The sequence below is a fragment of the Otolemur garnettii genome, unplaced genomic scaffold, assembly GCF_000181295.1.
Source record: "Otolemur garnettii isolate 467f Iridium unplaced genomic scaffold, OtoGar3 scaffold00044, whole genome shotgun sequence".
Classification (NCBI taxonomy): domain Eukaryota; kingdom Metazoa; phylum Chordata; class Mammalia; order Primates; family Galagidae; genus Otolemur; species Otolemur garnettii.
Window position 1 is genome coordinate 1,103,701 of NW_003852439.1, and position 14,133 is coordinate 1,117,833.

Here is a 14,133-nt window from a genome sequence, read left to right on the forward strand (position 1 = left end):
CCATGGTACTCTACCCAGGGGGACAGCTTGAGGCTCTGTCTCAAAAAAAAAAAAAAAAAAGAAAGAAAATACAGGCATATAACATATATACATATAAGAACATCAAATTGTAGCTCATAAAACATATTATTATACTGTGCCAAAAAAAATTAGGCTGCCTAATGAAAGACACAGTAAACTATCTACATCAGGTGGTTCATGACCAACTACTCCAGAAAAAACAAATGATCACTGATGTCCTTAACCCAGGGAAGGCAACAATACCTAAGATAGAAATTCAGGAAAAACAAGCCACAATGTGTAAGACACACCAGTGTTGTCTTTGCATCTAGAATCAGAAATCATTTTGTTAGGGGCAAGACAACTGGCTTTGGTATAGTTTATGGTTCCTTGGATTACTACACAAAGACAAATGAACACAAACAGACTTTGCAAGACATGACCTAAAGTAAGAAAAGACCTCAAGGAAACAGCGAAAGTAGGGACTGGCAAGGTGGCTCACACCTATAATCCCAACACTCTGAGAGGCTGAGGAGGGCAGATAACCTGAGCTCATAAGACCAGCCCGAGCTAGAGAGAATGAATACAAAAACTGTAGTACCAGGTGGGCTTTACCCAGATTTCAAACAATGTTGCAGACAGTCTGGGGGCCCTGGCAGAGACTTGTCACGGAGGCAGAGCTCCAGAGGCAGAGCTAGGGCAATGTCCAGCAGAGCTAGAGGAGCAAGGCCACAACAGAGTTCCCACTAGGGCAGTGCCTAGAGGAGCCATGGGAGTGGGGCTATCCCCCAAACCACAGAGGCATAGGGACACCAGTGTGCAACTGCAGCCTGGGAAAGCTGCAGGAATGAGACTCCAACCCATGAGAGCAGCTGCATGGACTCAGCTTAGTAAAGCCATAGGGGCAATCCCATCTGAGGCCTTGGCTTCCCAAACCCTGCCCAAGCGTGTCCCCAGGATGCAGGACACGAACTCAAAGGAAATTATTCTGGAGTCCCAAGATTTAAAATTGTTGTCCCTCTTGGATTTTGGACTTACTTGGGACCAGTTACTCCTTTCTTCTTGCCTATTTCTCCCTTTTGGAATGGAAATATCTATCCTATGATTATCCCCCCACTAGATTTTGGAAATAGATAAAATAGGCTCATAGCTGGAGGGAAATTTGCCTCAGGATGATTCATGCCTTGAATCTCACCCATATCTGAGTTAGATGAGATTCTGGATTTTGGATTTTTCAGTTGATACTGAAATAAGTTAAGTCTTTTAGGACTATTGGGATCAATTTTGCATGTGAGAAAGACAGATTTGAGATTTGAGGGGCGGGGGTACAATGCTATGTTTCGAATGTGTCTCCCAAAGATCATGTGTTAGAAACTTAATACTCAGTGCAACAGTGCTGAGAGGTGGGAATGTTAAGAAGTGATTGAGTCAAATGGATTAATGATGCTACTTCAAGTGTGGGTTCATTATCGAGTGGGTTTGTTATAAAACATAGTTCAGCTCTCTCTTGCACTATGGGATGGCCTCTACCTTGTAGTGACTAAGCAAGGCCTCCCCAGATGTGGCTCCCTCAGACTTGGACTTTCAGGCCTCCAGAACTGTAAGAAATATATCTGCTCTTTATAAAATGCCCAGTCTCATGTACTGTTGTAGCAGCACAAAACAGACTTAAGCTGCACTCATATTAAACATGCATACGCTATTACTCTACTGATATAGCACCATATTTGTTCTCCATGTCATTGCCAAGCTCTGTAATATTTACCCTGAATATGAAAAAAGATGCTCCTATTGATAGGAATAGGTTTCAACTGCTGTTTCTGAGAGTCATACATCCATTTTAGAAAAGAACAGAGAGACCCAAATCGATAGAGATCTGCCTTTATTGGCGATGTCCGTCTTCTTTATGGTTAGGGTGGATGATACTGATGTACAAACAACTTGGCCTGGGACTGTCACCTGACTCTGTACATGCAGAGGTATAAATCCTTTATATTTTCATCTGCATTTGCCTATTTCTGCTTAGACATAATTTGAAAGCCAACTTAGACCTTGTACTTTTTGATTATGTTAAATACTCATAATGAATGCAGTATGAGCTTCAAGTGAGCTTTCGTGATCGTAAGTGAATCCTAAGTAATCACAGGCTTTCAGATAAGATAAACATACACATTTAAGTAAGACAGAAATGAGTCTCACATAAAATTGCAATAAAAACCCATGATCAAACCAATAATGTACTTTTTAAAGGTAATTTATGTGGAAATTGGAAGGGTCAAAAGACAAAAAAAAGCATAGACAAAACACTCCATCTTAAAGTAAATCTGTAACTTGAAAAAAAAAGTCTGAGCACGGTACATAGTTTTACGGCAAAAAATTTAACTACAAAAAATTCCAGCAACACAAAATCCTCAGTGACTGGCTGAGGTTTTTGCATCAGCTGGCACATATGGTAAACAGGGTTCCCATGAAAAGCTTTCCATCCTTCAGCTGTCTTGTGTCCAAAGGTAACTTCAGTGAGGATATAAGGTTCATGACTCCTAGGGTTAATGCCATCCACTCAGGAAAACTGACATATCCCTGACCAACTCTAGGGATGTGTGAGCACACATCATGGAGTGAGAATCAGTTTTAGAAATTTTAACAAAATATTTGAATTTTTGCCGCTAATCAAGAAGTGTTTTGCCATCTGGTTTACATTCAAGACCTAGCTGGCTCATCATTCCCAGAAATAAACTTTCTTCTGGATTAGGAAACTTCATCATGAGATTTGAGATATATTGGTTTGGAAAGTTTTCTCAGTTTCTCTTGGCTTCGAAGTCCCCGGCCTCGTAGAGGGGTAAGGCCCATCGGAGGCAGATGAATCTGAATAATAAGAATAGTGGTATTAAGAATCATACTCATAATCATTGCAGCAGTTATATTCATTGAGCATTTACTAAATACTCTACTTCCTGCTAAGTGCTAACTCTATACTTACTCAACATTAATCTTTATAATAACCTCATAACAGGTAAGAAAATAGAATCTCAGAGAAAACTTACATAACTTGCTCAAGATTATATGTTAAGTGGTAAAGCCAGGATTTGAACAAAGATCTGTCTGGTTCTAGAGTTTGTGCTCTTCTTTGCCATATTTCCTTCATGGAGGAAAAAAAATGACAATGAATCCACAAGCAGAGAAGAGAATTCAAAGAAGTGGGAGAAAAAAGTATATGTTTACAAAGATGTTCATTGCATAGTGGAAATTGGAACCAAACTAAATGCCTTATAGTAACAAGCTAATTAAATTACAGCTGTCAACCTGGTTGGCTGTAGGGTGCCCTAATTAAACATCATTTCTGGGTGTATCCGTGAGGATGTTTCTGGATGAGATCAGTGTTTGTATCAGTGGATTGTAAGTGGGCTGCCCTTCCTGGGGGGGTAGGCATCATCTAGTCTGTTGAAGGCCTGAATAGAACAAAAAGGCAAAAAGAAGAAAGTACTGGGCCCTGCCTGCCTGTTTGAGCTGGGACTCCTCAACTTCTGGGATTTCCACCATTGGCCAACTTGGTTCTCAAGCCTTCGGAACTAGCCTGAAATACACACCTGCTTTCTCCTGGGTCTCCAACTTGCAAATGGTAAATCATGGGAATTCTTAGCCTCCATAATCATAGGAGTCAATTCCTCATAATAAATCTCCTTTTATATATATCTAGATATGTCTATCTCTAGCCTACTGGTTCTGTTTCTCTGAAGAACCCCAACTACTTCAATGGCACATTCTTACAATAGCACACAGTACAACTATTTAAAAAGACTGAGGTAGAGCTGTCTACAAACATGTTCAGAAGACATAAAGTAAAATAAGCAGGCAATAGAACAGTATGCCCAGAATTTCACATATGAAAAGAAATTGTGTGTACATGAAAAGACTAAAAGGATATAGTACCAAACTATTAGGTTGAACCAATACAACACAATATTGCTGATTTTGTAGGTCAATGAGTTGAATCTTGGCAATGTCATACAGTCCAATCAGTTATAGTGGTCACTTCTATCAGGTAAGAATTTTCGACAATTTTCACTTACTCCTCATGCATTCCTTTAATGCTTGAACTTTATTCTTTTAATAACAACAAGTCCATCTTTTATTATAAGGAAAATAAAAACGTTCCCTAAGAAAAGATGAAAAGTCAAAAGAGAAAGCTATATACATGTGAGCTGGTTTTCCCTCCATATGTGGACAAGATGTACAAGTAGGAGAAATCATGCATTCATTGACATTTTAGTTTGTTGTGAGGGGTTGGCGGCATGCAAGGATAGCTTATTTCCAACATGCCTCCCACATTAGCTCTGGGCTTCTCAGCAGGCACTAGCCCTCTTGGTACACATTCCTGGAAATAACTGGGTTGATGAGGATAAGTACCCACCACCTGGTACTGGAGTCACACTTACTGGCCGAGGGTAAGGAATCTGGTAATGTAGTCCAATTTCAATCCTGGCTGTGCATTCATCTATACACTGTTTAATCAGGTCTGTGTCTGTGAGCTATTAAAAGGGAAGAAGAAATGAGGCTGTTCTTTCTAATGACATAAAGTATAGGTGTATTCTTTCTCACACTTTTTTTAGTTCATTAGCTACTATTAAATATTGATAATTTGAAGTATCAAAAGCAACATAATATTAAAATTTACTATAGATTAAACTTTTAAAATTGTTCTAATAGGGCGGTGCCTGTGGCTCAAAGAGTATGGCACCGGCCCCATATACCGGGGGTGGTGGGTTTAAGGCTGGCCCTGACTAAAACTGCAAAAAAAGAGAATAAATTAATCTTAGCAAAATAAATAAATAAATAAATAAAATTGTTATAACAAGTAATAAATACACATGGTAAAAAAAACTTCAAATAATACCAAAGGATATAAGGTAAAACCTACATTTCCCTCTTACCCTTGTTTCCTGGTTCCCCTTTCCAGAGACAACAATTAGCAGTTTCTTGTGTGCCCTTCCACATGTATATAAGCACACCTCTGACAGGCTTAGTTTTGTTTTTGTTTTTTTTTTTAAGAGGCTTAGTTTTTTTCCTTATACTAATGATAGCTTCCTTTGTTTTGAACATTGCTTTTTTACTGACATAAACATAGAGAGCTGCCCCACTGTATAGCTTTTCAACAGCTATACAAAATTCCAACATAAGTCTTTATAATTTAACCAATCTCCTATTTGTGGACATTTATATTATTTCCAATCTTTTGTCCTTATAAACAATTCTGCTGTGGATCCCTCAGAACTTTTTTTGGCTCACATATATATCTGAAAGATGAATTCCTAGAAGGAAAACTGCAAGGACAAAGAGTATACATTTAAACATTTTTAATGCTTATAGATATTCCCAAATTACTTTCCAGAGTTTGCACCAATTTATATTCCAACCAAAAACTATAAATTTTATTACCAATAACACTAAATGAGAGTGCTTCTTCACATACACCCCCCACACTGATTTAACTTAAAGTCAGGCTTGGCACCTGTAGCACAGTGGTTATGGCACTGGCTACATACACCCAGGCTGGTGGGTTCCAATCTAGCCCAGGCCAGCTAAATGATGACAACTACAACAAAAATAGCCAGGCATTGTGGTCAGCACTTGTAGTCCCAGCTACTTGGGAGGCTGAGGCAAGAGAATTGCTTAAAGCGTCTGAGGTTGCTGTGAGCTGTGATACCACAGCACACTACTGACATAGTGAGACTCTGTCTCAAAAAAATAAAATAAAAATAAATAAACAAATAAATAAACTGGTGGCTCGGTGCCTATAGCTTATAGGGCGTCAGCCACATACACTGGAGCTGGTGGGTTCAAATCCAGCTGGGGCCTGCCAAACAACGACAACTACAACCAAAAACAGCTGGGCATTGTGGTGGGCACCTGTAATCCCAGCTACTTGGGAGGCTGAGTGAAGAGAATCGCTTAAGCCCAAGAGTTTGAGGTTGCTGTGAGCTATGATGCCACAGCACTCTACCAAGGGCAACAAAGTGAGACTCTGTCTCAAAAAATAAAAATAAAAAATAAACTAAAAGTCACCGAATTGTTTCTGAAGTGCAGTCCAAAACCCCTAAGATATTAGAGAATGCTCTACCTCTTATTTGAAACAGTAAAATGCCTTGCTCGTTAGCAAAGAGAACAAAGTGCTTTTGAAATTCCAAGATAGCCAAATCATGATAATCTACTTTCAAGTAAAGGAAAGGAAAGTTCATTTGAAAAACAGAAAGCCAAGTAGGAGAAGGGGATAAACTTTTATTCCAAGGAAGGAAAATGAATCAAGACGTGGCATTACTACAAGTTTGCAAGTGGGCCTCCAAATAGAGCTAGGATTGCATCAGCCCCAGATGACGCCCACAGCAAAATCCATGTGGGACGTGTCCATGTGGCTTAGAAACTCTAAGGGAGTTCCTGTCCTAGGCTACCTCTTAACAGCAGAGGACAAGAGTTCCAGGAACAGTAATACAGAGAACCACAGTTAAGTCCCTTGGGGCAGAGACTCAAGTTTTCTGACCTCTGATTCTCAGAAGTTATTGCTCTTCTGTTCACATTGGGAATAGATTTCCATGTTCCCATTTGCCCATTGAAATTTAAAATAATTTATCGGGTACCTTTGGATTATTAAGCTCTTAGAGGAACTGAAGTTACAAGAAACTCTTTTATCTGCACAGAGACTGGGGAGAAAGGGAAACCCCCTGACAAAGATATAGTTAAGGGGGTTGCGGCTTCTGGGGCTCCAGCTGTCCATCTGAGTAAGTTTGGGCTACAGGACTCCAAAACAACTATTCATGGGTGGCCTGCATGATTTTGCCATGTATATATGCTACCTATGCTATCATTAAAATTTTTCTTTAAATGGACTGACTCTCCTAAGCTGTAGTATTTGTGAAATTGTGTGATATTCCCTTTTCTTTCTAATAAATTCTAAAACAAGTACATATCTTAAAATTAAAAACCCATGTACCTCTTCTCCCACCCCCAAATAATCTCAAGTACATTGCACCATCAGTGGCACACACACCTCCCCTTCTGGCTTACTCCTTGGGTCAATCTAAGAAGCAAAGGAAGGATTATTACAATAAGTGAAAATCCAAAGAGTCTTGAGTAGTCTTAGCTGAGTAAACCTACAGAGATTTATTGGACATGTACTACAGTATCCCCAACACCAGGTTAAACACAGCTTTCCACTACCAAAGTTATTACCTAGGCAGAACAAGTCTGATACAAATAGGTACAGAAAAGGCACAGTGCTTCATAATCAGCGAGGATAATAACTGCAACAGATTGTTCTAAGAATTCAGAATAGGGTGGCCACCACAGGGTTAGGGGAGGAGCAGAGAAACTGAGGAAGACTTTCTGTAGTTCAGTTGAATCAAAGTTGTCATAAATGCTCATTAATTTAGTGACAGTCATTAAGGCAGGAAGATCCCATGTGATAATATTAAGTATAAGACATTGTCTACTTGCTCAAAGAAATGACAAGATCATGCCAACATAAATGAAGCAAAGAAGAAAAAGAATATGAACAACTATTTAGGGTCTCTAAACCTTTTGATCACCAACTCCTTTCATTAAAACACTTCAGGTTGGGTGCAGTGGCTTATGCCTGTAATTCTAGCAATCTGGGAGACTGAGGCAAGTGGATTGCTTGAGCTCAGCAGTTTGAGACCAGCCTGAGCAAGAGTGAGACTCCATCTCTACTGAAAATAGCTGGGCATTGTGGGGCATCTATAGTCCCAGCTACTCAGGAGGCTGAGGAAAGAGGATCATTTGGGCTCTGAAGTTTGAGGTTGCTCTGAGCTATGATGCCATAGTACTTGAGCCTGAAGCAACAAAATGAGATTCGGTCTCAAATTAAAAAAAAAAAAATTCTTGAGCTGGGTGCAGTGGCTCATGCCTGTAATCCCAGCACTTGGGAGGCTGAGGAGAGTAGATTGTCTGAACTCACAGGTTTGAGACCAGCCTGAGCCAGAGCAAGACCTCATCTCTAAAAATAGCTGGGCATTGTGGCGGGCACCTGTAGTCTCAGCTACTTGGGAGACTGAGGCAAAAGAATCACTTAAGCCCAGGAGTTTAAGGTAGCTATGAGCTATGACATCACAGTACTCTACCAAGAGTGACAAAGTGAGACTCTGTATCAAAAAAAAAACAAAAAAATTCTTATCCCTCAGTGCCCATATATATATTTATATTGATTTATAAATGTATTAATTGCTAGCACAGTGGCTCACACCTATAATCCTACCACTCTGGGAGGCCACGGCAGGTGGATTGCTTGAGTTCAGGAGTCCCAGACCAGCCTGAGTGAGACCTCATCTCTATTCAAAATAGAAAAACTAGCCAGGTGTGGCAGGTGCCTGTACTCCAGCTCCTTAGAAGGCTAAGGGAAGAGGATCACTTCAGCTGAAGAGTTTGAGCTAAAATGACAAGGTACTCTACCCAGGGTGATAGAGTGAGACTCTATCTCAAAAAAAGTATTAATTTATAAATTATAAACATACTAATAAATTCATTATAAATATATACAAAACACTTTTTAAAGGATAAAAAAGAATAAATAGAAATAGCAGTTGTAGTCTTTTATTTCTATTCCTCAGAAAATTGTTTATGGACCTCATGGGGTACATAGACTAGTGACTTTTTGTTGTGGTTGTTTAGACAGAGTCTCACTGATAGAGTGCCGTAGTGTCACAGATCACAGCAACCTCTAACTCTTGGACTCAAGTGATTCTCTTGCCTCAGCCTCCCGAATAGCTGGGACTATGGGCGGCTGCCACAACACCTCGTATTTTTTTGTTTAGCAGTTTGGGGCTGGGCTTGAACCCACCAACCCCGGAGCATGGGACTAGGGCCATAATGACTGAGCTATGGATACCCAGCCACTAATAACTTTTTATGCTTTTTTGGAGTTGGATTTTAGAGGAAAGGTCAGAAGGGTTAAGAGAATCTTCACAAAGATTCTCTTTAAGATGGCCTTAAGAAGCAGGGAAGCTTCAGAAGAGTAAGGTATTATAGTTTAGGAGGGTTTCTTTGGTAGCACTTGTCTCAATTGTAATTTTATGTTTTTTTCCCATCTAACTCTCACACATATTTGAGGGCACCTGTCTTGGTTTTGCTCACTTATATGCCCTCAACATCTAGTCTGCTGTGTGGCACATGGTGGGTCTTTCAATATTTGTTGAATGAGGAATGAGAACAAAGTTGCAGAGTAGTGACAGCAATGAGCTGGTTGGGAAGGGCGGCTGCTCTTGTGGAAAGGTGACTCTGCTGTGGACCATGCTGTGGTGAGGTCCTCCAAGTGGCCAGACAGAGGCCAAGGCTAGGTATTCAGATGTGAGACCTGAAACCATAGGTGGTTGTATGTTGCACTTAGCACTAAGTGCAGAGGGCTGATCTTCAGAGGACCTACAGGTGGTAGGATGGTTTGTGAAAATGACAAGGCCAAAAAGAGACAGTCAGAGGTCCAGGAAGGAAAACTAGTGAGAGCAGATTGTTAAGAAGTTTCATGAGGGGAACAGCACTCAATCCATCAGATCTGTGAGAAGAAGGGTGAAGAAAATTCAGGGGCAAAAGCCTCTTTCATGCTTAGTGCTAGGTGGGTCTTCCCAAGGAGCTAACAACTTATTGGGCTGGATTGGGTCAAATTTTGCTCCCTGGTATCTGGGTACACAGTTCTGTTTAACTAGCTAACGGAAGCACTATTTTACCCAATTCTATGGTCCCAAAGGGCAACCTCACTCTGCTAGCCAAAGAGGCTTGAGTTCAAAGCTAAATTATGAAGGGAACTCTGTGTCTAATACTATTCTCTTTCCTCTGAATGGGTTTATATTTGGAGGCTTTGAATAGTTTATGAATTGAAAAAAACATTTCCCTGCATACCTCCTGTGGGAGCGGCTGGCAAAAGACAGTGTGTGAGAAACAGCTCCTCCTCTGAAAACTCTCATTGGCTGACTCATGTCACCTTGTTCATGGGGTCTTCTGAGGATGCTATGTCTGAGGACTACAGGCTGGACTGAGACCCGGAACAAGTGAACACAGAAGCACAGTCTACCCTTGACTTTCCAATGGTCCAACAATCTAGCCAAGCTGTGCCTCTGTCTGCTCCCACTCTGCCACCGTGACTATGCCACTCTGTCCTCTCAATTGAGAACAGAAAAGGAATGAACGAACACCAGAAACTATTCTCCTCCTTGCAATCTCCATGTGGGACTGACTTACTTACATTTTTGTTTTTCTGGAACAGTGTTCTAGCTTCATTTAGTATATACTGTTTTTCTTTGATGGTGTCTTCCATCTGCCCTGATGCCGCCTGCCATCTCCTTGCAAGCCTGAAAATGCTGCGGTAGAGGCCAAGAACTTCTTGTCGTGTTGCCGTTGTCATCTTCCAGACCACCAAAATAGAAGAGGGAAAATTTACATAAAAATGTAATTTGACAGTAGGCAGCTAGGCAGATGTACATTTTTAAAAATCAAGATCTTTAATTAGCCCAGAAATAACTGCTCTTTCTCAAAAGATCTGTTGGGTAGCATTGCCAGAAAGGCAAAGTAGAAACACAAGCTCTCAGATGGCTTTGTACCTTATCACATGATTGAGGGTTGCTTAACCACATTATTTACCATGAAGGCCATGTTTATGAACATAGCAAGACCAAAATTCACATTTACTACTCTTTAAACCAGTCTTACCAGAATATGTTACAAATGATGCTTTCAGTGTATATTCTGGTAAAATTATATTGTTAACCTGAATGCCTAGGAGAAAACATACCTTAGATAACTGAATTTCCTGGTTATGTGAGAACTGGGATTTAGTGCACTGGTTGCAAATAAGTGCCTCCTGGGCCTGGCAGGTGATATAAATGAGGGAAACTGGCTGGATAAGGACAAAGGCTAACTGGAAAGGGAACAGTTGCTACTCAGCTCCCACAAGCTCTTGCCATGTAGTAATGAAGGCCTTGGGATGCCAGATTCCTGATGGTGTAAAAAGAGGTGGCAATCCAGATCTTTAAAATAGAAAATCTCAAAAAAAGACACTAAGTCATCACTTTTGAAAATGTGAGTACCAGGCAGGACAAACAAATTATAGGCCCAGTTCTATCCAGAGGCTCTCAGGTTGCAAACTCTCTTTTAAACGTCTTTGAAAATACTTCTCAAAATCAGTCTACTTTTCTGATAAGAACTGTACAGTAAATATAACCAAAAATCTTTCAGATGACTAATGATCTTGTGGCCCCTCTGGCATTTTACTCTGAAACATCAGTTTAATGTCAGAGGACTTGGCTAAATGAGAACCAACCCAAGTGTATTCCATAAAGCTAAATATATAAAAAAAAATTTTTTTTTTAGACAATCTTACTCTGTCACCCTTGGTAGAGTGTCACAGTGTCACAGCTTACAGCAACCTCAAACTCTTGGGCTTAAGTGATTCTCTTGTTTCAGCCTCCCAAGTAGCTGGGACTACAGGAGCCCACCACAATGCTTGGCTATTTTTGTTGTTGTTGTTGTTGCAGTTGTCATTGTTGTTTTAGCTGGCCTGGGCTGAGTTTGAACCCATCACCCTTGGTGTATGTGGCTGGCGCCCTACCCACTGAACTATGGGCACTGCCCTTAACTATATTTTTTAAAGTAAAATTCTCATGTGACAAAATAATTCAGATACAAAAAGATATAAAGAATAATGTAATAGCTGTGTATTCAAAATAGGCCTTCAAGAAAAATTATGTGTATAGTTGAAACTGCCATTGTACCCCTTCCTCCCTCCTAGAAGGAAACACTATCCTGAATTTTTTTATCATTGCCATACATATCTTTATACTTAACATTATATGGCATTGTTTTGTAAGTTTCAAAACTATACATACAAAAACTCTGCAACTTGCTTTATCTATCAAATTCATGAGATTCATCCATGTTGTTACATGTAGTTTTAGTTCATACATTCAACACTACTGTAATTCAGTCCACTGTTTGAAAGATATCCCAATTACTGCTGGGCATTAGGTGTTTCCTTTTCTTCTACTTAACTTATGCAAAAAATTCAGACTATCTTTTTTTTTATTATTTATATATCTGTATCTAGAAGAAATTTAGGGAAGATAGAAAAAAACCCCCACTACTGGAAGATTCTCATTAGTTGGAAATAGAATACTGACTATTGCACCGTCTTGAACAAGATAGGCAGATTTGGTGAGTAAACAGCAGGGCCAGGCACTCGGACACCTCATTCTGAATCCTGGGTTTTCCTCCAATAGGCAGAAATAGGATCATGAAATAGGCTGCTTACTGCTTTTAAAGAATATGGTCCATTTCCAACACAATGGGGAGGCGTGAGGACATACTATGCTTCAAGGTCGTCTTGAAATTATGACAATTTGGGCAGCTAAAGAATACTCATGGGAGCTGGAAGAAAGTGTGTTTACTTAGAAATCCTAAGTATCTGCAAAGGATTGACCTTACAGAGAATTTCTCTTTTGAATTTGAGTGCCCTTCCTGCCTATCCTGACCCTGGGTATCTTTCCTGAGATTTATTTTCGAGCAAGGAATGAGCCAGTTGATGAAAAGCTTGAAAGCACTGCTTCACCTAATTCAAAGGTTAAAAAACCAAAGATATATTCAATACTAATTCTGAGTCCACAATGCTTCACAGAAAAAATGCTTAAAAGGAATTCATAAAAACCAAGAAAGAACATCATACTTTGTGGCTAATTGTAATAAAAACCCAGATGAGATGATGACATTTTTCCTGGTAAGGAAACAGGTTTCTGAGTTTCTGGCTCTCTCTAAAACTCCATGGTTTCATATGAAAATACGTGAGTCAGTTCCTGTCAAGGGCAGGGAGTCTGTAACATTTATTAATGATTGCTTCACTTTCCTGTCATTAACAGATGAAACTTCCTCGACTGAGAGACACATGAGGAAGGTGAAGGTCAGTCACAGTACCACCTCTCCAAAGCCAGACTTTAATTGGTTTCCTTCTACTACTCTAAGAACTACCACTTCAAACTCGTAACTGATCATATATCATAATCTGATACTTGAGCTTTGCAATTAGGTTACGCAAGGTAATAAGCAGTACTAACAATTGGTACTAGGTAGGAATATTTTCAAAACATTTTAATTAATGTTTAAATGTTTTGCAAACTAATCCTGAAAGGAATTTAACATACATCTCCGTCTGCAATATCAAGCGACCCAGGAAACCTAAGTTCCAAAGATTTCCAGAGGGTCTGAAGCTGTTTTCACCACTGTGTGCTATTATCAAATCTAGCCTACCATGTCCAAGTCTTAAGAGAAAAGGCAAGAAAAACACTTCTATTCTTTTCTTACTGTATTTCTTTCAATTATTTGAGAGAACCATATTCTTTCTTGCTTTAGTGCAACATACCCATGCTGTTCCCTCATTCTAGAAGGTTCTCCCCAGAAACCCCCCCTTTACCTACAAACTTCTATTCACCCTTCAGTTCCCAGTGAAGACATGGCTTTCTCAGAAAATCCTCTCATTTCCTCTTGCCACACTCATTGGGTCAGGTCTCTCTGTTGAACCTTTCCACAACTCCTGATACTCCTGTGTAACACTCATCACTTAAGTAATGGTTTGTTAATGTCTTTCCCCAATAGACTCTAACCTTTATGGAGACAGCAACCACATTCATCTTATTTACTGCTTATTTCTCAGCACCTAGAAAGGTGCATAATTAGTATTCAATACATGTTGCCAGATAAATGCAAATATCTCATGCTATAGAAAGCTTATGATTCTGGAAACAGAATGAACCATATATAAAAAAATTTAAAAAGCTTTTTTCCTTTTGGTTTATATTTTTGTCTTTGTTCCTAGAAAGCAGCTCATTTAGAAAAACTCCCTCTTCCCAAATAGTTTTTCCTCCCTTTGGATTTAATGGCTTCAAACCAACATTTATTTCTCTAAGCCAGTGAGTTTCAACCAGTGTGCCACTGCACAGTGGGGTGCCATGAAAGGATCTTAGGTGTGCCTCAAAAATTTTTAAAAGATCATTAATTACATTATTTTCAAAAGAAGTTCAAAGTATAGTAAGTATATTCTTTTTTTTTTTTTTTTTTTGATACAGAGCCTCAAGCTGTCCCTCTGGGTGC

The 14,133-nt window shown here is 39.6% G+C and overlaps 1 protein-coding gene across 4 annotated transcripts in view; it reads right to left on the reverse strand.

Annotated features, from left to right (window-relative positions):
• Positions 1 to 1,885: 1,885 nt before the first annotated feature.
• The window catches only part of LYRM1 (LYR motif containing 1), a 24,148-nt gene continuing 11,900 nt past the window's right edge, over positions 1,886 to 14,133 (reverse strand). For all 4 annotated transcript variants that reach the window (XM_023513829.1, XM_023513828.1, XM_003790695.3 and 1 more), the window contains exons 2-4: positions 10,244 to 10,402; positions 4,437 to 4,529; positions 1,886 to 2,865 (exon numbers count right to left, since the gene is read on the reverse strand). In XM_023513829.1, coding sequence (XP_023369597.1) covers positions 2,749 to 2,865; positions 4,437 to 4,529; positions 10,244 to 10,402 — 369 coding nt within the window. In that variant the 3' untranslated portion in view covers positions 1,886 to 2,748. The remainder of the gene's footprint in view (positions 2,866 to 4,436; positions 4,530 to 10,243; positions 10,403 to 14,133) is intronic.